Consider the following 23,031-nt stretch of genomic DNA (forward strand, 5'->3'; position numbering starts at 1 on the left):
CCCCATCCCTACCCTCATACCTTCCCACATCCCAAATCTCAGCATCCTCTCCAGTTCTCTCACAGCAGCTTCCCTCCCCCCTCTCTTTTTGCCCACAAATATACTTACCCTACATAGCAGGGGGAGGCACCCTGTGTGTTGTTTTGCCCCATCCATCTCAGTTCCATATAGGGAGGCAGCTAAAAATATATTCCTTCTGGGTTTGTTACGAAAATATACACCAGCTTTGCTTCTAGGGGAGGAAAACGTAATAATATCAAATACAATATATAGAGGATTATATATATAGAGAGAGGAGGGAAATAGCACAATATCTGGTATATATAGAATAATACAGGGGATTATATAGAGGTGAATATACAGAGGGCATGAAAATATGAGAATATTGAATGTGTGTAGAATAACATAGAGCATTATATAGAGAGGAATATATATATAATATATAAAATAGAATCATAGAATGACCTGGGTCCAAAAGGATCACAATGATCATCCAGTTCCATCCCCCTTCTGTGTGCACGGTCACCAGCCAGGCTGCCCAGAGCCACATCCAGCCTGGCCTTGAATGCCTCCAGGGATGGGACATCCACAGCCTCCTTGGGCAGCTTGAGTATATAAAGAACAGGATAGAACTCCAGATGCTACTTCTTGGCATTTCAATCTCCATCCAATATTTGCACTGTTAATACCTATACAAGCAGAAGTGTAGCATTTCTAGCCATGAAATAGGACTTATATATTGGCCACCCAGGACCCCTCTTAGGTCCCCCTCATTGCACGGGGGCTACATATCCCCCCAAAGATACTTTTTGGGGGTGACACAACACATTTAATGGAGGGGGGGGGGCATTAAAGCATTTATTCATGTTGTCCATGCAACTTCATACTATGCTCCTTGATAAGGCGGACAGGTCAACCCGCGGTAACACAGCAGATGGGTAACGCTCGTCTATAAGGACGCGGCGATGCGTTGGGTAGACAACAACCGTGCGCAGCGCAGGGCGTACAGCGCATCGTTCTCTTGCAATCCGGGACCGGCTGCGCTGCGCGGAACGAGGCAGGGAAGAGGCGGAGCGGCGCGGGGATCCCCGCGGGGGGAGGAGGCGGCCCTGCCCGGCTCAGCCATGTGCGACGTGAGCGACGTGCGGCTCCCTCAACCCCCCCCCCACCTCCCCTTCCCAACTTCCCCCCCCGGCGTAGGATGCGCGTCCCATCCCACCGTTGCGCCTCAAGTTATTCGCAACCCGTTTTCTTCGCGTTATTTTCACTTTATTATAGATATATATTTCACTTTATTATTATATATATATATATTCATTCAATTTCTGCTTCAGTCTCCTCCCCCTTTTCTTTTTAGCTTTGCTCATTTTCACGTTTTAATTCTCATTTCTTATTTTAGGGCTTTTTAAAAAAAAAAATATTATTCTTCATACTTTTTCTTCCTGCTTCATTTGCATTTTATCTCTGCTTCATTCCCGTCATTTTCTTGACTTCATTTGCATTTTCCTCCTTCAGTTTGCATTTTACTTCTGCTTTACACATTCAATTCCTGCTCCCCCCCTCCCCCCCCAATTTAATTCTGCTTTATTTCTTTTCCATTTTTCCTATATCATTTTTCTTCATATTTTTTTCCAATTTTTTTTCATTTTTTTTGCATTTTTTCTTCCCTTTTTTGTGCAACTTTCTGCTCCCCCCCCCCCCCCCGTTTTCTGCGTTTTTTCTTTGCTTTCGCCTTTTTTAGAGTCCAGTTTTATCCCGTTGCATTTTATTTCTGCTTTTCAGTTCAATTCCTGCCTTTTATTTGCACTTTATCCCTCCTTTATTCACTTGCATTTCGCTTCTGCTTCATCGCATTTTCCCCTGCTTCCTTCCCCCCCACACACTTTGCCTTATTGCCGCTCCGTCTCAGCTGTTGCCTTCCCCATCCACATCTTTCCTTCGCTCTCTCTCCAACGTCCCGCTTCCACTCTATTATTCCGACACCCCCACCTTCACTCTTCGCTCCCATCCCTTCCCAACCACCTGCACCCCACCCAACTCCGAACAAAGCCTGCCGGGGTGGCTGTGGGGGGGGAGGGAGATCCCATCGGCACCGCCTTTGTCCGCGCTGCAGTGCGGCCGACGCTCACCAGGCGGCAGCTCCGCTCCGCCCTCCGCAGCAGCGCAGCTCCGCTTCCCCCCCCCCCCCCTTCAAGAACCGCCCCCGGGGGCGTGGAGCCGCTGCCGGTGTGTCTCCCCCTCCTCCCCCTTCCCCCCCCCCCCCTTCTCGGGCTACAAATAGGCGGCGCCGAAGCCGGGCCGGCTTCAGTGCGAGGAGGGGAGAAGAGAAGAGCTGCTGCTCTGTGTTCCTTCCGACCCCATTCTTGCTACAGGCTGGAGGGGTTTGGCTTTTAAAGCGGAAAGAGAAAAGCTCATCTTTTTAATTTATTATAGTTATTTTCCGTTTCGCTATTAAGGTCAGCGCTTCGTCCTCCTCCTCCTGTGCACGCGGTGCCCGCACCTCCATCCTTTCACCCTCCAAGCAGCGAATCGCTTTTATTTTACCTTTTTTTTCCCCCCTCTCGCTTTTTTATTTATTTGTTTATTTTTTTTTCTCCCTTTCCATCCCGTACAAACGCCCCAAGGTGGCCGCAGAGCAGCGCAAAAAGACCTTTGTTTTAACCATGCCCATGGAGCTGACGCAGAGCCGCATCCAGAAGATCTGGCTGCCCAATGACAACCGCCCGGCGTTACCCCGCCGCTGTGAGTACCGGCACGGGGATAGAGGGAGAAATGCTTGGGGGATGGTCGTAGCATCGCAGCGATGGGATGGGAGCAGCCCCGCATCCCTCCTGCGCGATGCTGCCTGCTGGGTCGAGCCTTTGCGATGTCGGCACGTTCCCTTTGTATTCACATACAGCGTGCGATATGCGGTAGCGTCTCTATCATCTCTGCTATGTAACGCGGCGTGCGATGTGCTGTACGTTACCCGTGCGGTGTCGATGTGTCCCCGCCTCCTCTCTCCGCCGGTCCGTGACTCATTTCCAGCCCCGGCGGTCGGAGGAAGGCGCAGCTCTTTGGGATGCGGCTCCTCTGGATACGCGTGGCCTCATTCCCTTCTTCCTCCGCCCGGTAATACCGATGGGATTATAAGGCTACGGGGCAGGTCGCTAAGATGGGCACCCTGTTTAAATCCGACGGCATTTATGCACCATGTGTGAGGTTTGGGGTTTTTTTTCTTTGCTTGTGTACCTGGTGATCAACTCGGAGCATTTAGCAATGAATTCAGAGCTTGTAGGAGGGAGGTTAGAGCAGCGGGTTTAGGAAAAGGAGGATTGTTCGTCCCCTTGTTGTGCTAAGGGTCAGATAGGAGGGTTAGAGGAGGTTAATCTTTTAAAGTGATTTTGGGGGGGTGAGGGGCAAAAATGGCATTTCCGAGCCCTGCGCCAAAGCTCGGAATGAATGTGGCTGTTCAAAAGTGAACGCCGTGCTTAGAATAAAATAGAATGTTTTATGGTTATGAATAAAAACGATCGCGTGGGTGCCTGTGTGGCACGGATGGCAGCACGGCTCTTCGCTCTCCCTCAATTGACAGCTGGCCGCTAGGGCAGCTCCGTAGGATTCCCCAGTGGGCGGCTGTGGGAATCCATAGGGCCGCGAGGGGGGAGGGAGAGAAGAGAGGTGGCACTTTGCAGCCCTGGAAGAGGATGGAAGCGCTTGGGGTGAATCAGTGTTTCCGATGGTTTTTCTCGAGGTTTTCATCCGAGCCGTTTTGCATTTTCGCTCGGTTTGGAAAGTTGGCCCGTTTGAAGGAAAACAAAGCAACAGATTCAGAGCGGCATTCATTTGCACGGAGCGGTTGCCCCGTGGCTGTGCCTTGAGGGGATGCTGTGCCCCGTGCACGTCTGTGGGAGCAGCTCCGAGGGAGCTCTGCAACATCTGGATGGCCGCAGGGCTTTGCTTTTAGTGGGACTGATGGGGGGGGGGGGGGGGGGGGAAACGGTGTAATACTTTGCAGCTGGAGTGCGGCGATGTGATTTTTTTCTCTAGGGCTGACACCTCTGAAAGAAATTCCTAAGCTGGTTTGGCTTTCTTTTTCTTGCTGGCTTCTGACAGGGCAGTTTTCTTAGCGTTGTCATGTATTAAAGCGGCTCGTTATTAACTTGGCTTCTAATGTTTCTTTGGGAGGGAGGAACGAGACACATTTGGGCATCGTTTGTTACAATCTATGGAAAGAACCCCACTGGGCTTTCGGAAACTAAGCGGTTTCCCGTAGGCAGAATCCATTCCTCGGCTGCAACAAAGAACCGGAGACAAAAAGACTCCGATGTGAGGCTGTTGAGGTCGCGGTGGGAGGGGTGGGGGGGTTTGAAAGCAGGAGGAACTCGCAGAGCATCAACGGGGAAGCGCCGAGTGGATGCTCTGAGCGTGGAATAATTGGCCCGATTGTTCCCGTCCTCATGGCAGCTCGAATGGATGCGGCGATGCCTTCATCCGGCCCTCTGACGGCGATCCATTCAATGGGGGTCCGGCTGCACGTCGCACACGTAGGGGCTGGGAAGGGGCCGGGCAGGGGGATGTAGGGGAGAGAGAAGGCAGAGGGTCCGGACTCCATAGCATCGCTGCACACACGTGGGATGCAGAGATCGCATGGATGTGGGTTCTGTGGGCTCCTTGGGGTGATGCGTGGTGTAGGAATGTGTCCCTTGGAGGTGTCAGCAGAATGGAAGAGGGGGGGGGGGGAAACCAAAAGCTGGAAAAAGGGAATCTGAGAATGGAGTGGAAGATGCGGAGTGGGTTTTTAGGAGGGAGAGGCACGTGGGAGTGCTGCCTACATACAAAGAGGCAGTAAAAAGCACATGGATTTGGGAGGTGGCTCTTTTTTATTCAACCATTTATAGAAGAAAAGTTTCCTTTTTTGTCTCTATTCTTTTTCCTTCTGCGCTCCAGGGAGCTCTCAGCAGCTCCCAGATACGAGGTCCTGTGATATTTTCTCATAGCAGTTGGGTTTGTTGAGCTTGGAGAAGGTCCTGGGGAGACCTCATTGTGACCTTCCAGTACTAGAAGGAAAGTTGTAAGCAGGAGAAGGAGCACAAGTTAATGGTGACAGGATAAGGGGAAATTTAGCTTAGATGTTCAGAAGGAATTATTTACTCAGAGGATGGTGAGGTGCTGTGATGGGTTGATCAAAGAAGCTGTGTGTGCCCCATCCATGAAGGTTCTTAATGCCAGGTTGGATGGGGCCCTGGGCAGCCTGATCTGATGAGTGACAACAGCCCATGGCAGTAGGGTTGGAACTGGATGGGCTTTAAGGTGCCTTCTGACCAAAGCCATTCAATGAAATACACTGCTGGAGCCTTTTGGAAGTCATCCCTGACCTTGACTTACCTGAACCGCTGTCCATAATAAGTAATGAATATGCATTGAAAACCCTGTGATAGCTTTCCAGTGTGGTGAAAAGGAATGATGAATTGGGTCTTTGTGAAGCACTGGGAGCAAAAACACGGGTTCTGTTTCATCCCTGCTGCAAGGTTTCCTAGAGCTCAGGGCTGGCTTTTGTGATATTGCTGAATTTGGGCTCAGGTTTCTGATAAGTAGGTGCATGTGATGAGCCCACCACTGACCTGGAGCTCTGGGAAATGTCTCTAGGTTCCTAACCGGATGCTTTTTCCACATTATTATGGGGGAACCTGGGTCTTCCATTTGCCAGCAGACTGATCTGGGGAGAGATTCCTCCAGCTGTTCCCTTTGGTTTTGTTGCCCCCTGCATGGGGGCAGGAGCTTTGGGACCACCTCTGTTCTACTTGTTTGGAGCTGAAGGGGGCATGAACAGTACCCAGCATTGTCCCTGTCCGTCGTTATGCACCATTATTTTAATTGCTCAGACCCTCCTGGCCCCAGTCTTTGATATCTTGTGTCTGCTAGCAGATAGAGAAAGGAGGAGCGGATCAATTCAGGTGTAATTCTTTTCCCTCTCAAGTTATTAGAGCACGTGAGACATGTTTTCTCTATCTGGACTTCACACTCAGAGAGCAAAAGCCCTTTTCCATTGGATGTCTGGCAGCCCCCTGGGTACCCCAGTGTGCAAAGTCAGTGCCTGCTACTGAGGTCATTGTGAGCTGCCCTGATCTGCCCTGGGCTTTTGAAATATGGCACCCAAGGGGACAGGATGCACAAAGGAACCCAGTGCACTGTCCTGAGGAAAGCAGAATACTTAAAGGGGGTTGGGGGGGAAGGGAGAAACCTTTTGATAGTTTTCTCATCTCCTTTCTGCTTTATTGAGACAGCCATGCAGATGCTGAGTGGCTCTTTGCAGCAGTTCTGGCATTTTTTTTTTAACGTGTGGCTTTAATTTGGCTGTAGGATTTTTTTTGATTGTTTGTTTGTTGGGAGGGAAATGCCACGTACTTCGCATACTCTGTGCATACCTCTTGGTTTATGTGCCTATCCCTGAGACCAATCCCTCCCCACTACCTCCATCCTCTTTCAGCCACCAATTGTGCTGCCTCCCAGGATCCCACCTGCCCCATAGCGAGGCGAGCAGCCTCAGCTCACAGCCCATAATTAAGGCACATTTTTATGGCTCTGCCATCAGCCATTCACTCCCCGCATTCCTTTCCCATGAGGTTTCCAGGATTGAAGGGTTGGATGAGAAATCCCGTTGGAGGGGCTTGCTCCTTGCCGGGAGGGCTCAGCACGTGATGCTGAGTGGTATGAAAGGTGCCTGCCTAATCCAAATTCCATTAGGCATCGTTAAGATCTTCCCTTCCTGCCTGTAAAGTGCTTGGCTTGCTGCCTTGGCCTCTTGATGTGTAGAAGCCATGTGAACGTTCGTGATGTGGGAGGGCAGAGGGATGCTGCCATGTGTGCTTTCCTACAAACCAATCCATTGCCCCAGCATTTACTTTCTAAAGGATTTATGGAGAAAATGGCTACTTTTGTCATCATTCTGCCTGCATTTTGGTCATGCAGTTCTATTGAATTGGAGTAGTCTTCAACTTTCCAGTCATCACTCTGGGTTTACTTCCACCTTTTTGATACAGGACCCACTTTATAACAAACAAAATAACCAGCTTAGGTCTAGGAGATGAATAATTCCCATGTATCTGCTTTTACATGCTGATGAGGGGTTATATTCCCCTTGATGGGGAAACAGAGGATCCTGCAAGATGCTTTGGGAAGGCAGCTGCACCTCTACAGCCATCAATATGTATCCTGCTTTATCCTTTATCCTGCTGGGTCTGAATTTGGGTCATCGTGGCTTAACTGGGGCAGTCATCTCACATGTGATTCACAGAGCTGGAGCATTTGGTGGATGGCTCTGATGTCCTCATTCAGCAGATTCCATTCTGAAACTGAGTCGGTGGATTTCCCTGCTTGAGGTTTTGGTCATTGAGGCTCATGGGTGGAGGATGCAGGGGAGATGGTGTAGAGACTTTGGGCTTTCTGTAACTTCGAAAGGACCTGGAGGAGGCAGGCTTAACAACAAGGAAGATGAGCTGATGGATTAAAAGCTGCTTGTGTTTTGCTTTCTCTTCTTTCTCATAGCCTGTGGGCCGCAGCTTGCCAATTCCCCTACTGTGATAGTGATGGTTGGCCTCCCGGCCCGGGGAAAGACTTACATCTCCAAGAAGCTGACTCGTTATCTCAACTGGATCGGCGTCCCAACGAAAGGTGAGGTGTTTACAGGGGAAAGGACCAGCTTCAGTCCTCAGAAAGTGCTACAGGACCTCAGTCCTATTGCTGGTGGGACGTTGTCCTACATGGGATGGGAGATGCCCCATTTTTCCCATCCCTTTGAAACAAAGAGATGATCCGGAGCCTTTTACTCTAAAGATGTCTTTTCTCAGTCTGTTGCTAAAAAGTGTTATTCCTGGGGGCTGCATGCTGATTTGAGCTGATGTTTTCTCCAGTTTTTTTATGATTTTTACCTTTCTCCTGCAGTTTTCAATGTGGGGGAATATCGCCGTGAGGCAGTGAAGCATTACAGCTCCTATGACTTCTTTCGCCCCGACAATGAAGAGGCTATGAAAGTCAGGAGGTGAGTATGCACCCCATCTACCATTGGTGTCCCAAATGGGTTGTGAAGCATACAGGGGGGTTACTCTATTGCTGTGGTGTGATGGACAGAAGGACTGGGCTGGATCTTGAGATTTCCCTGATGTCGAGGCACAAATTGAAGCTGTTGGGGCTTGGTAGGTCAAGATCACCAATGCATCCTGGTCTCTTTTGCAGGCAGTGTGCTCTGGCTGCCCTGAGGGATGTCAAGCTGTACCTGACGGAGGAGGCTGGCCAGATTGCGGTAAGAGATGCTCTCTGTGGTTCTTGGCACTAATGAAAGTGCTGAGCCCTGTGCAGCTCAGAGCAATGTTACCTGCAGGAAGAGGGGCTATATGCTCAGAAACTGGGAGAAAGTTCCTAAACGCTCCCAAAAATGAGGCAGATGGGGATAGGATGTTATAAAATGCCCTTAATGAGAGAGAAAAGTACGTGGCTTAGTGTGAGCTCAGCTTTTATGATATAGCCACAGTTCCACCTTGGATGTAGTTTGAAGGGCTCAGTGAGAAACCAGGCATCCCTGGGGCTAACCAAAGTCTTTGCTTTACAGGTTTTTGATGCCACAAATACCACGCGGGAGAGGAGAGGGATGATCCTAAATTTTGCCAAAGAAAATGGGTTCAAGGTTGGTACTGTCCTGCTGCTGCCCACCTTGCATAGACCACATAATGTTATATGTTATTAATAATGTGTAGTTTATCACTGCTGGGCTATCCTCATGATGCTCTGTTTTAAGGGGGGGATTTTGCTGCTGGAATGGGAGGCCTTTCCTGGTTCTAAGTACTGGGGATTGAAAGGATAGAAGTGAGGTGGAGGAAATGCTTCTTGGGTGAAGCAGGGGGGAAGGCTGGGTTGAGCAAGAGCTGGCTGAGTGATCTAAACATTACTGCTGGCTTTCAGCTGAGTTTTGCTGTGCTTTGCAGGTGTTCTTCATTGAATCTGTCTGCAACGATCCCAATGTTGTTGCCACCAATGTCATGGTAAGAGTGAAAGCCACTTGCTTTTGTTTTCTCCTGTTGTAGGATTTTTCACCTGTGTCCAATTGGTTTCTTTTCAAAAGGCATCTTTCCAGGCTCAGCTGAGGATATTAGGAGTTTTGTCTTTTTATAATATATTTGTCCTGGGATGAGAAAGGAGCCCTTGCATTCTGTTGATGTCTAATGGTATCAAGGAGAGGTGTATAAAGTATTCAGGATACTTTAGTGACCCCAAACACCCTTTCGAAGCGGTAGGTGTGGTTGAGGGCTTAAATCCCATCAGATTGTTTGGTGGGTGTGGTTTAAATTCCAGTTAAATTTGGTGACTTCAGCCACATCCAGTTTCACAGTATCTATTAAGGTCTGTTTTGAGGGGAAAAGCAGATCTGCTCAGAGGCTTCCTGCCACTAGCTGGCAGCTTGAGTGGGGGAGTGACATAAAACATTACTTATCTGCTCTTTTGGGAGCTGCTAGATCTTTGATTTCTCATCAGCAGAAATGAGCTTTTGCCTGTTAGGCTTGGCTAGGGTGAGTAGATGCTAATTGGCCTACCTGGGCATGATTAACTTCAATGGAAGTGTCCTTTCCCCCCCTTGGGCTATGTTTCAGCCTTATCTCCAGCCTACCTTTTGTAAGTTGTTTTACGGTGTCTGGGAATGTGTCACAGGATATCCAGAGTCTATCAGGGTTTTTTTCATGGGCCTTTGCCCCATTCCCTAGACTGGCTTCACAATAGGCACCAGTCTAGGGGCATTTGTTCCTGCTGGGAGCTGCTGCCCTATGATGTTATCCCATTGGTGTCAGGATTGGTTGGGGGGTTACTGATGTGTAATACTTCTGCTCAAAGCCAAGGAAAGACTTTGTATTAAAGCAGGAAAGACATTGTATTAAAGCAAGTTAGACAGAACTTAGTCCCTATGTGTCCTTCTAGTCTACATCTAGTGTATTCTAGTGTGTAGTAACACAATGGTTTATAGCAAATCTGTTTTCCTTGTCTTTAACTTTTGGTCTTGTTCACTCCTATGTTATAATTGATGGATGTTTAATGGCTCGGCCAGACAGCGGTTGGTCATGACAGGATTTTGAGATTAGCATGCTCTGACTATATGAGCCCTACTCTGCCTGTTACCCCAGGTGGGGTAGCAGCCTTCTCTACCTCCTTGGGAACCTTCCTAACATCTCTTTTCGGTGTGTTCTCTCCCCTGTTGTAGGAAGTAAAACTCTCCAGTCCTGATTACCGGGACTGTAATTCTACCGATGCCATGGAGGACTTCATGAAAAGAATCAATTGTTACCAAGCCAGCTACCAGCCTCTTGACCCTGATGACTATGACCGGTAAGAAACTTTCCTGACTTACAAAGAGCCTGTCTTTGAATGTCTTTTGTTTCCTGGGAGCGGAGTAATGAAGTATGGAGCTGTATTTCACTTGGTGTTCAAACACGTGACTGTGCTTGCATAGTGTGTGGTCAAGGCTTGCTGTAAATCATGCTTGTTCCTTTAAAGTGTAATGCTGTCTTCTCTAGCCTTGTGTTAAAGAGCGTGTACTGGTTTTGACCACGTTCATAGGAACACAGATGTCTTGTACTGGAAGAGACCTTGTAGATTATCTAGTTTAGGCATAAATACATAGAAAACAAAGGGATGGGTGGGTGGGCTGGAGTGTTTCTGGGATGCTTTTGTCATGGTGCCAGTGAAAAGAAGGGGTTGTTTAGGCAAGCTCAAGGTTAACCCAGGGCATGCAACTAAGGCTTGCTTAACCTTTGCTGTCCTGTATAGCCACGTGGGTAACCAGTCAGTAATGTTTCACCTCTCAGCCTTTCCACTGCTCACAGACACATCCATGTGCTCTGTGTGGATAATCCTTGTCCAGCTCAGTGCTGTCCTGGGGTGGGATGTGCTTCTTGCTAGGCTTAATCCTCTTTATTGCTGCAAGGAGGGAAGCTAATTACACTCATGTTACTTAGCTCTCCATGAATTGCTGCAACCTACCAACTTCCTGTTGAAAATAGCCTGCAGGAAATCCTTTTAGCTGAGTGATTATATTGACTGAGATACCTCACAAGGCCGTTTTGTGGAGTGATGGTTTTCCTTTCTACTTTCCCCCACTGACACCCACCTCACTCCTCATCCTTGCTGTGTTTTCCCTAGGGAGCTTTCTCTCATCAAAGTCATCGATGTTGGCCGGCGGTTCCTGGTCAACAGGGTTCAGGATCACATCCAAAGCAGGATTGTTTACTACTTAATGAACATCCATGTTCAGCCCCGCACCATTTATCTTTGTCGGCACGGTGAGAGCGAGTTCAACCTCAAGGGGAAGATTGGAGGTGACTCAGGCCTCTCCAACAGGGGCAAGAAGGTAAGGAGGAGAGAAATATTTCTCTGGGATTTAGCTGTAGGAGATGCCATCTATTGGGCTGAATGTTTAATCAGTGCCAGCTGGGATGATCTGAAGATCCATCTATAGGGCTTGTCAAATTTTGGCTTAAGCATGGCCTCAAAAAACTCTCTTAGATAATAGTTAAGAGCTCAGTTTGCTCAGTAATTGATTCTTCAAGGACTGGTCAAGAGAGCTGGTTCATGGAGGGCTAATATCTATTTTAGTTTTCCATTAACATTTTGAAGTTCAAATGGACCTGCTCACTTGAGGTGTGATTTGTCGAGGACTACATGAAACATCAGTTAGCTCTCTGACAAATAAACAGAGCGTTGGTTAAGGATGCTCTGGGATATTTCACATCATAGGAGAGTCCAGGTTGTGGCACGGCTTCTTGGATGCTGCTGCTGTTCCTTGATTACATTAGGTTGCAGCTTTCTCCTCTTCCATTCTTTGTTCCCATACTCCTTTATAGCTTTTTGGGACTCCACCTTAGAACAGAAGGCCAGTACATCTGCCATGGAAGACAGAAAGGATCTGGAGAAGGGAATGTTTACTAGGAAGCAGGGAGGAAAACTCATTGGGAAGCTGAATGGGATCCCACTTGGGTCAGGACTCAACCTCTTCTCTGTCCTACAGTTTGCACTGGCACTGAACAAGTTTGTTGAGGAGCAGAACCTGAAGGACCTCAAAGTCTGGACCAGCCAACTTAAGAGAACAATCCAAACAGCAGAAGCGCTCCAGCTGCCCTATGAGCAGTGGAAGGCCCTCAATGAAATAGATGCTGTAAGTAGCTTTGAATGCAGGAGGAGATGATCGTGCTGGCTTTTTTTCAGTCTTGCCTAAGTCTCATCTCCTGTAGGGAGTTTTCCCTTCTATGGGGAATTGTATACTTTTCCTGCTCTGGCACTCCAAATCTGGCTTGTGATTTTACTTCTACCTTAAACAAAATGTTCAAGATGTTGGCTTGAATAAGTAGATTAAGGTGACTTTATCATGAAACTGTTCTATATCCAATCCTTCAGCACATTAAAGACAGTTGCCTTGGAGAAGGGTGTGTGGGTTAGGTGGGCCAATTCCGTATAGCATGGCCAGTAACCTCATGGTTATCCTCTTCTCTTAGGGTGTGTGTGAAGAAATGACTTATGAAGAAATCAGGGACCAGCATCCAGAGGAATTTGCTTTACGTGATCAGGATAAATATTACTACCGCTATCCTTCTGGAGAGGTAGGAGACCTTTGGAGATGTGTCTGTTACTTGAATATGGCCTTGTTTTCATGGTTCTTCTCTACACCCAAAGTAGGAGAGTAGAAGAAAAGCAAGTGTTCCCATTTTTTCCTACTCCATCCTTTCCATTAGGTTCACTCAGCCTTGTGCTGCCCAGGTTTTTCCCTTTGTTTCATTTTTAAAGTAGTGATTTCATCCTCTGCTCTTTGCATCATTTGCTGTGAGTTGCTGTTGATATCTCTGTTTGTCCCTGACTTGAGGAACACTATCTGTTTTCAAGGTGTGACATATGGAATTGGGAATCTACATCAGTTCTGGATGGTAATTTTGGTTGTGAACTGACCTTTTTAGTCCCAAATTAAAGATCATGTCCATAGACACTTGGGAACAATAAATCTTCAGTCTAATAGAAGCAGGTCTAAAGGAGAGTATCTGTGAGTGATTGACGTTGACTCTAGGTGCCTGGGTTCCTTCTGGATATCTGTCATGGTTCAATATGAAATGGTTGATCTTGAAACTTATCAAAACCTGAGAGGTATTCAGGGTGATTCATACTTCAGAGCTTAAAAACTCGCAGAAAAGCAAGTTCTGAGACAACGGAGGCAGTAATCTGAAAGCCTCTGTGCAGTTGTAGGTTACCTCAGTAAACTCTTCAGGGCTGTGATTGAAGCATAAATGGTTTTTTTTCCTTCCTCTGATCAGTAGCTATGTTATAGAGTAGCCAAGTTGAAGCACTGTCAAATTTACTCATCTTTATCAGTAATTTAGTTGGTTTAGTTCAATCAGAGGTATGAAATCAAATACTTAGACCAAGACAATGATAATTGTTTCTTTTGAGGTCCTTGACTTCCTGACTCTATGCTCATCTCCCTGCTCTTCTGTTTCAGTCCTACCAAGACCTGGTGCAGCGTCTGGAGCCAGTCATCATGGAGCTGGAGAGACAAGAAAATGTCCTTGTGATCTGTCACCAGGCTGTCATGCGTTGTCTCCTTGCTTATTTCCTGGACAAGAGTGCAGGTGAGCTCTCTGTGCCTGGGCAGGAGGTGGATCCTGTTGGAGGAGGGATGCAACGTGTAGGAGGTGAGATGTGCTTGTGTTTGTGCAGGGCCTGGAGTATGGCATCTCTTTGGTATGGGATCGGTTTAGGTGCTGAGGAAGATGTCTGAACCAGTTTTTAGAGAAGGGTGGGGTTAATCTTGCTTTGCTTTCTCTGCAGATGAAATGCCCTACCTGAAATGTCCTCTTCACACGGTATTGAAGTTGACCCCAGTGGCTTATGGTAAGTGGGAATGCTACTTAATCAATGTGCTGAGGTGTTCAACTTGCAGCTCCTCACAAATCCAAGCTTCTGGGACACAGACAGAGGTCTGGGGATGGAGCACCTTGTAACACCTTCCCTTGGTTTGCTGACAGCCTCTGTCTCTGTGCTTCCTTCTGCAGGCTGCCGCGTGGAATCCATCTCCCTGAATATTGAAGCTGTTAACACTCACAGGGAGCGGCCAGAGGTAAGTGTATTTTTCCCTCTGAGACATCCTTTGGGTGTTCCCTTCCTTTGCCCTATGGTATCAGGGAGGATGCCTGGGAAGATTGCTCAACCTAGTGCTCAAAGTGCCATTGGAGGACTGGGTGCATCAGTTGGGCTCTTGCTCTGCGTAGATGTGGCTGATAGAGTTCTTTTCCCTTGGGAAACCCTCATGCATGTGCCTGCTACCTAGTTTAAAGCTGACCCAGGGAAAAGTCAGTCGGTCTCTGACTTTTGCCTTTGTGGTCATCCATTTTCCCAACAGGGAAATACAGCTGTGGATGGAGAAGGTGACTTCTCCCAGGTTTCCCAGCTGGCTGGCAGAATCCATGCTTGGTGGCTTGGCCAGCACCCGCCTGTGTAGTTTTTCCTAGTGTGCCTTTGTGTCTATGAGTCTATTAGAGCGCTGTTATGTAGGGTGGTGGATTACTAGGGGAGAAACTCCATAAAGTCAGGTCTGTGTGCTCCACCAGGAGTTCAGAGGCCAAAAGTAGGAGACATCAGAGCAAGGGGATGCCAGCTTGGTGGTGGGGCTGGATGGTCACTTAAGGAAAGCCCTGCATTCCAACCTTTCCAGCTTGTGGTGGGTCCTGTCTGGGATTTGGATGGTCTCATCCATCTCCTTTTGGACTACATATTTTCTTTGCTCCTTGACCTCAATGCATAGGAAAAGCTGGTCACTTTCCCATAACATCAGGGTCGTTGATGCCCTTGCGTCACCGTTGCCAGGATTGGCTATGGGGCTCAGTTAGGATGGAGCGAGGCATGTGCAAAGCGCTTGGGTTCCTCTGCTCAGCTACAAAGGTGCTGCCCTCCATCCCACATGCCTTGAGTTGAAGCTTGGTGCTGTGCTGACCCTCGCTGGCTGCTCTGTCCCACTTCCCCATCCTTTCTTATCTACTCGAGCTCACTTGTCGTTCCTCTTCTTGCTCTCGCAATCAGAGGGACCAGCTTTGAGGAGCAGAGCAATGGGCACCTCTCTTGGGTGCTTGTGCCAAGTGGTTGCTGTTGGTTACTGCTATACTTTGTAGTAATGCACGTTTTACTTTCATGATTGAAGGCTCAGGTGTGGACAAAAGCCATCTTGTTTCTGAGCTCAGGGCTTTCTTTCTTTATTTATTTTTTCCTACCTTTCTTGGCAAATCATATTTAAGTTCTCCAACATTTTGCATCAGTTTCTCTTTTTGGTGTCCAGAGCATTTCATTGCATCCAACTTATCCTTTTGCACATGGAAAGCAATTGTGGGGGAAAAAGAGGAGGCTGCTTTAAGGAAAGAAACAACTTGCTTTTTTTTTTTTTTTCCCCTTTTATAACTGTCGCCTTCTTCCCTTTTCATTTTTATTTTATTTCTTTTTATTTACATTTTTTTTTTTTCTTTGTCTCACTCTAATTCAGGAAGCAAAGAAGGGACCTAACCCGCTCATGAGACGTAATAGCGTTACCCCTCTAGCAAGCCCAGAGCCCATCAAAAAGCCTCGCATCAACAGCTTTGAGGAGCATGTGGCTGTTTCTTCCACCCTGCCAGGCTGTGTTCCTCAGGAAGTGCCCACGCAGCTGCCGGGACAAGTTAGTTGAACTCTTTAATTTTAATTTATTTTTAATTTTTTTTTTAATTTATTTTTATTTTTGGTTGTCATTCTTTGTTGTTTGTTTGTTGTCTTCCTGCTGTCGCTCCTGAAGCTGAGAACGGCTTGCACTTGTCGCATCTTGTGCTGCTGCTGGCTCTGAGATGCTCTGTCTGCGCTTCTCCCATGGGTGCTGTGTCCCCCTATCCATGTTGGGTTGGTGTTTGGGAGCAGCCAGTAATAGGTGGCTGTTAAGTCCTTTGGTCAGCCCGAAAGCTGTGGGTTTAATCAAGCAGTTGATCTAGGAATTTGCCTTGGTGTCCCCCATCTGACATTGCTGTGTCACAGAACTGTGGTTTGGGTTAGAAAGGACCTTTGGGTCCAGCTGGTCTAACCCCTCGTCAAGCCAGCATCATCTAGTGCAGAGTCTCCACAACCATGTCCATGTGAGAGCCAGTTGGCTAAGCAGGCAAAACCAAAGGGCTCATGCCTACCTCACCCTTCCCTCCCCCAAGGCATTTGTTCCACTGTAGATCTGGGCATTGCGATAACACACATGTTCTTGGGCTTCCACTTAGAAAATGACTGTCAGGACCCATTTCTGCCTGCAGTTCTCTATTCCCAGAGGAATAAACAAAATGAACCAAAACTGAGTAGAAGCCAATTTTGGTGTTCACTCATGCCCTGTACATCAGTTGCCTTCTGCAGCCCCGGGTGAAAACCCAAGGATTCATAGAATCATTAAAGTTGGAAAGACCACTAAGATCAGCTAGTCCAACCATGAACCTGTTCCTGTGACTGCTCTATACATGTTACTCAATACAACATCTGCCCTTTTCTTGGAAGCCTCCAGGGATGGTGACTATACCACTTCCCTGGGCAGGCTGTTCCAATACCTCACCATTCTTTCTGAGAAGAAGGGTTTCCTAATATCCAACCTGATCCTCTCATGCTATATTGCTTGTATGTTATCTCTTCTTTAACCTGCTTGTGAAAAGATGGAGACCCCATCCCTTAGTGAAGGAGCTTGGGTGGAACCAGAGAAGCAGCCGTATATGGTACATGAGCCTCATATTGTGCTGCTTGTTGGGTCTTGTTGTCTTGTCTGCTCCTTCTTTGCCTTGTCTGTGTTGTCCCCAATCCGTAATCCCAGGATTAGTGTGATGTGCCCCCTGGCTTCCCTCTAACTGCACTGCTTCATGGCTTTGCATGAACCTTTCCACCCCATACAGCACTGAGCAGGTCAGTTGCTCAGTGTCTTGGCTTTTGGGGCTTTGCTTTGAGCTGCTCAAGTCTAACAACAAACCCTGTCCTGGCTTTAGGGTCTGGAAGTGTTTGGTGTCCAGGTGCCCCTTGCTGATATCTTATGTCCCCTGCCCTGTCTTGCGCAGCATTACTGACACCTCTCTTTCCCTTCTCTCTGTCTCTCTACAGCCTTTACTAGGAAAGGCATGCCTGTAAGTACCTTCTTGGGTCTTATTCTTTTCCTTCCCTCTTCCCTTGTTTCTCACTGTCCCACTGGTTGTTTTGTTGCTGTGAAACCTTGCTGGGGCATGGTTTTCTTGGACTGAATATTTGTGTGTTGGGGTGGGAATTGGGTGCGTCTTAAGAATTACAAAGAGGAGGCTATGAATGTTGCTTTGTCCAACCCTTAAGTACCCTATCTTGATTAAGTGCCCAAATTCTGCTGGGAAACAGCAGATTTCTACTTCAGGATGCTGTCTGAAGTTCTGCTTTCTCACTGAGTAGTTGGAGATAAGATACCCTTGGGTTTTCCTTGACATTTTCCATGGTAGCACTTCATAGGTGATGGACCCAGGTGGTCTGCCTGTCACGGGGGCTCGAGTTACGCCTGAGTGATGCCACTGATGATTTCCAGATAAGATTCTGACCTCAGCTTCTAGCAGGGTTTTATTGCCTGTATGGAAGCTGAAATGCATTACTGCATTTGTTCTGCAAATGTTAATTTTGGGACTAACCTGCCCATTTTTCTTAGGCAGATCAGAAACAAGGATGTCTTGACATAGCTCTAGTAGGCAAGATGCCTTGAGCCTTTAATGCATTACTTAGAATTGACTGAGGTTTTGACAGTGCTGTTAAATTACTGTATAATAGGGACAATATGGTTCTGGATAAATTGAAGCTGTTTGGACTTGTTTCATGTTACCTCACTGAGTAAAGAGAGTATCAGTCATTAGACAAGGAGTACTCAAATGTCTTCTCAAAAAACTAGGGAGATTTGGGAGTTCCACTGGCATAGTGCCTACATGTCTCTGTCCTTTATAGAGCAATCAGCCCACCTCCATCCTTGTCCTGGTTCATTCTGTGATATCAAGATGGGAAGAGCTGCTATAAATTGGCTTTGCTTCTGTGTAACAGCTGAGGGACTTCATATTTATTCCCATTCTCCCCAAAAATGGGTGGTAGAAAAGTCAGACTTTGGCTTTGCTGATGGGTGTGCTTGGGAAGAGCTTGCTGATGCTCCTGCGTGAGTGTTGAGCTGCCTGCCATGGCATGCACGCCTATGCTCATTTTCTTGCCTTGATGAAGTTCCTGGTCTGGTTGCTTAGAGAGTGACTTTCTTTTTGTACATCCCTCCATCCAGCTTCTTCACAACTACGTTACAATAGGAAGTATTGCGTGCTGGCTGGGACACCAAAATAAAAACCCCTCTCTTATGTTAAATTTTAGAGGTCTACATCAGGTTGCACTACACTAAGAGCTCTTGGAGCAGGTGCTGGTGGCTTCCCATCCCAGGTGTAGGCTGGATGCAGCAAGCTAAGGTTTCTCCAGTTCTGGAAGTCTGTTGCCACCTAGTACTATGGGAATTAGGATTTGCTTTTGAGGGAGCCAAAATGATGTCACTAAGCATTTGGTTTGTGAGGGACCTTCACCTCTGTCACTTCTGTCACCTTGTTTGTGCATCCTCACTGTCTCCCACTACAACCCATATGGGGTCAGGGGAGGTGGAGGTTCCCTCCTCTGTTTGCACTGCTGGAGGTGTTTGGCAGCAGCAGTATTGCTAAGTCAACCATCCCAGTGGGGGCTTGATCCCATCCAAAGGATACCTGGAGAGCCCAGGGATATAGCTGTGTGCTCCTGGACTGGTTTTGGTTTGCAGGATGAACTGATGTGGTTTCCTTTTTTGCTTGGTTTGTGATCCAAAGTGCACTTTGTAACAACAACCCGACTGAAAAGCTTCTCCTCTCCCCTCCCTTCTTCTCCCCTTTCACTTTTTCATGCTTAAAGACGACCTGTTTGTCACTTTCTCAAAGTTTTCTCTTTACTAATATTTCCAAGGTAAATAGCTGTGGGTGCACGTGGCTTTTCCTAACCCTTGTCCTGTCTCTTTAGCTACTGCAGAACGGTGCTGTCTTGTAGCATGGCCATGGCTCCTGGTGCTTGTAAAAGACCAGTTTAGGTTGTAAAAGATTAAAATAGGTTGAAAAGCCTTCCTAGCTGTTTCTTAGTCCCTTCTACTCTCCTTCCTCCCTCCCCCCCAGCCTTTTTTTGTGTAGTTTTGTGATGTGAGAAATGTCCTTGTTGTGGTCATCTCTCCTTGGGTTTCTCTGATGATCTCCTATAGTCATCACTTGTGGGAGCTGTTCCTGCTGGTGTTCAGCTGGTTGTCCCTGGATTTGTTGTCCTTGCTGCTCGCTGTGCATTAGCAGATGTCTCTTGACACTGTGGTGGCACCAGGGCTGTGCTTGAAGCCATTCTAAAACCCTTGAAATGATAAAGGTGAACGTTGGCTTCAGCAGCACCACTGAGGGTGGTTGGTTTCCATGCCAGATCCTCCAGGCCATCACTGCCCTGGCTGGAGGTGGTTCTGCAGCAGGGCAGTGTTGAGGATGGGCAAACAGTGACTTCCACTCAGCAGATGTGGGGACACTGTCCACCTTTGAGGCAAGCAAGAGAGATGCTTAGTTGGGCTCTTATGGTGTCCTGTCTCCTTGTATTGCATGGACAAAGAGCAGCTTGGTTTTCAGGCCTGCCAGATTCCCATCCTTTGGATGGGTGATGCTCAAGGGAAGGATTCAGGCAGCAAGTCAACATGTCTCTCTCCTTGAGTGGATGATGTCTTCTCCCTCTGTAGTAGATAGACGCTTTCTTAGTGGTGACCCTTGTCATAGTGTTGTGCCCCCCCCCCCCCTTTCTCACTGTGCAAAGATACTCCAAGCATGACTCCAACCGTGTTCCTTCCCCTCTCATTGCAGAACATGAACAACTCGCAGAAGCCGTCGTGAGTCCCTTAGTGCTGTCGCGAGGCCACCAGCGACACCAGCTCCCATCCCATCGTCATTTCTGAAGCTTGCTTGTAAAACAGGTCTCCTCCGTTTGTGGCGAGGTCGACCCTCGGCTGTTTCTACCCACGCCTGTTCATCTGCAAACTGCTCTGCTGGAGGGGGGAGAGAAGTGGGAGAGCGATGGAGAGGAGGGAGACGAGCTCCCAGGTCTTCAGGCTGCAGCATTACTCTCCTCTCCGGTGTCCTGCTAGTGTGTAGGAAGCTGGGAAGCGCTTGTAGCGCACAGGAGTTTCCAAGTTCTAATTTTTCCTTCTCTAAGCGGTTTTGAGCTCTTTTTGTATAGACTAATGGTACCCATCCATCTTTGGGTGGAGTGTGTGTATATATGTGAATGGTGCGGGGTTAGCAGTAATGGGGACAAGAAGGGAGGGAGGGAACAGAGGGGGAATTTGGATATTTTTTTTCCTGTTATTATTATTATTTTATAAGTATTACTATTTTTTTTTTTTGCAAGAAAGCCCTTTATGTGCTGTGCTGCAGTCCTGTGCCAGCTACAGCCTGCCATGTGCACAGCCCAGCTCATTGAAACACATGAAAACGGCTGTTTTTAGCCAATAATAATAATAATAATAAAACCCTCATGTTAATAGATGCATCTCAAAGCAGGGGGTAGGTTGCAGAGAATATCAGTCTGCTGCTGTGAAGCTGGCTATAAGCTGCTTGTAATATCAAGGGGAACCACACTGATGTTGGCATCCTGTGGATGCTCTGTGTTGGAGGAAAGAGGAGATGGGGCGGTTGGGTCCCCACATCACTTCAGGCCATCGGTGGGCAGCTGCACTGGGTGTATTTTGCAGACACGCAGGTGTCCTGGCCAGGATGCAGGACAGGTATTGACAAAAAGGTCTTAAGAAGAGAATTTTTTTGTTGCTGTTCTTTTTCTTTAATATATATATACATGCACACAGGTGTGTGTGTGCGTGTGGGTATATGTCTATACTTAGAAACCGCTTGGTTTTTGCACTTTATTTGTGGCAGGAGCATGACTATATTTCTTTTGGTTTTTGTTGTTTTTTTTTTAACCTGTGCCTCTTTAACAGGGGAAGCTTGAATACAGGCAGTGTTTTTTTTAATTACTTCTTGTGCGTGCTAGGAAGCTGGGACTGCATGAAAGCAGTTGTTATGGCTTCCAAGGGGTGTGTGTGCGCGTGTGCAGGGGGCAATGGACACAGTCCTGGCTTGGGCTCTGTTGGCCAATTTATGAAGGTTGGAGATGAGAGCCTTTTAATGCAGGCTGTGAGCCAGCAGTTGACTGTGGCAATTAACCACTACTGCATTGTGCAAAACTCTGTGGTTTTTCCCCCCCCCCCCCCCCCCCCAACCCCCTCTTTTGTGTGTTCAGCATCTCCCTATTCCCATTTCCCCCCAACCCTCTTTCCACAGCTGAACTGTAGGTAGGAGGCCAAGTCATCAGGGTCCTCCACCAACAGTGGAGGGTTGGAGATGGGCAGCCCTTTGCTTTTAATCCTTTCTATGGCCTTCTCCCCTCCCCTGGGGTAGGAAGCAACGTCCCTGCAGATGGGAGTGGAGAGGTTTGTGGGGAAAGTGTTGTTTTCTTTCCCTGTTGTTGTGAGTTTTTCTTGTGTGCTTTTTTTTAATTGCTATTTTATTTTGGCTTCTTTGGGGATGGGGGGGTGGGTGGGGAGGGTTGGTCCCTTTGTCCTATGAGAAAAGGTGAACCACAGTGCCTAGTGCTTCAGTCCCATGCAACAAAAACCACATTGCATAGGCTCGGAGCAGTACCGACAGCAGGGAAGGCTCAGGGACTACAGTGGTCTCTATCCAACCATCCCGGTGGTGCCCTGTATGAGCGTGTCCATATGTGTATATTGTACAGATGAAACAAAAAACACTTATTTCCCCCCCCCCCCCCCCCCCCTTTTTTTTTTTCTTCTTGAATTTGCAATAATTGTATTAACGCAGGCTCGTGCGCGTGCGGTTGACATATCAGCCCTTTTGGTTTCTCTGCCTTTGAGAAGGAGAGATGCTGGGGGAAGGTGACTTGGCTGCCTTCTCAGCCCGTTTCCTGGGGAGCTGATCTGTCTCCTCCTGCTACCCAAAGATAAGCCGGCACACGCAAACATGATGTCTGGCTGCCTGTGATCAATCCTGTAAACAAGATGTTCGGTGTGTGTTTGAGTGCGTGTCGATGCGTACATACGTACAAATATATACAAGTCTGCAAGCAAGAAATAAACCCAAACCTTAAGCTTCTGGAAATAGAAGACTTGGTCCTATAAGAAGATGAAATTTTGAAGTTGGTCGGCTTTTATTTTTATCTTTTTCCCCCCCTTCTTCAAGAGGGGGAAGTTGGCCCATGAGTAGCAAAGAGGTCCTCATGCTGGGAGTGGGTGGCAGGATGTCATCTCCATCCCATCCCATCATGCTTCCCGTTATGTTTTGGCAAGCCCAGGCAATGATGCCGCAGCTGCAAAGGGAGGGAAGGTGCAAAGATGGATTTGTTGAACCACACCAGTCTTTTTTTTTTTCCCCTTTTCCTTTATTTCTTCCTGTATATTTTTTTTGTGATACTTGAATTTATTTTTTTTTATGATTTTTTTTTTTTTTTTTTAATAGCAAAGCGCTGTTTATTTATTTAATGTATACTGCAAAGCTTGGAGAGAGAAGAAGGGTAGTTATACTTGGGATTTGTTTTTGTTATCTCTGCTGTTAACTGTTCTGTATATACATCTGGAATAATTGCCTGATATCAAGCTGTGCCAGCTTAAACAGGGTCTGCCTTTCAGAAATTTGTATATTTTGCAGTTGCTGGACCAATAAAATAACTTGTTGAAATACAGATGCGATGTGGTTATTCACTTGCTTTACATTTGCGCCTTTGGGTACATAGCATGGAGCTGTTCAAGGCCAGTTTGGATGGGGTCCTGGGCAACATAATCTGGTGTATGGCAACCAGCCCATGGCAGGGGGTTGGTGCTTGATGATTTTTAAGGTCTCTTCCAACCTAAACTGTTCCATGTTCCAACTTAAGTTTGGTATTCTCAAGGTTGATTGTGCC

The 23,031-nt window shown here is 47.4% G+C and overlaps 1 protein-coding gene across 12 annotated transcripts in view; it reads left to right on the forward strand.

The window, feature by feature from the left end:
- Window positions 1-22,812, forward strand: part of PFKFB3 (6-phosphofructo-2-kinase/fructose-2,6-biphosphatase 3) — a 37,160-nt gene extending 14,348 nt beyond the window's left edge. For 2 of the 12 annotated variants that reach the window (XM_072334692.1, XM_072334707.1), the window contains 17 exons: window positions 2,625-2,742; window positions 7,528-7,653; window positions 7,924-8,020; window positions 8,215-8,281; window positions 8,588-8,662; window positions 8,961-9,017; window positions 10,226-10,350; window positions 11,164-11,371; window positions 12,029-12,175; window positions 12,513-12,617; window positions 13,505-13,634; window positions 13,834-13,896; window positions 14,058-14,122; window positions 15,536-15,706; window positions 17,140-17,162; window positions 18,955-19,005; window positions 19,923-22,812. In XM_072334692.1, the coding sequence (XP_072190793.1) occupies window positions 2,664-2,742; window positions 7,528-7,653; window positions 7,924-8,020; window positions 8,215-8,281; window positions 8,588-8,662; window positions 8,961-9,017; window positions 10,226-10,350; window positions 11,164-11,371; window positions 12,029-12,175; window positions 12,513-12,617; window positions 13,505-13,634; window positions 13,834-13,896; window positions 14,058-14,122; window positions 15,536-15,706; window positions 17,140-17,162; window positions 18,955-19,005; window positions 19,923-19,929 (1,596 nt within the window). In that variant the 5' untranslated portion in view covers window positions 2,625-2,663 and the 3' untranslated portion in view covers window positions 19,930-22,812. Of the gene's footprint in view, window positions 1-2,323; window positions 2,743-2,966; window positions 3,112-7,527; window positions 7,654-7,923; window positions 8,021-8,214; window positions 8,282-8,587; window positions 8,663-8,960; window positions 9,018-10,225; window positions 10,351-11,163; window positions 11,372-12,028; window positions 12,176-12,512; window positions 12,618-13,504; window positions 13,635-13,833; window positions 13,897-14,057; window positions 14,123-15,535; window positions 15,707-17,139; window positions 17,163-18,954; window positions 19,006-19,922 lie in introns of those variants that run through there. The other 10 variants (XM_072334698.1, XM_072334683.1, XM_072334733.1 and 7 more) reach the window with 10 other exon arrangements.
- Window positions 22,813-23,031: the final 219 nt, after the last annotated feature.

This window comes from Excalfactoria chinensis, chromosome 1 (genome assembly GCF_039878825.1).
Source record: "Excalfactoria chinensis isolate bCotChi1 chromosome 1, bCotChi1.hap2, whole genome shotgun sequence".
NCBI classification, from domain to species: domain Eukaryota; kingdom Metazoa; phylum Chordata; class Aves; order Galliformes; family Phasianidae; genus Excalfactoria; species Excalfactoria chinensis.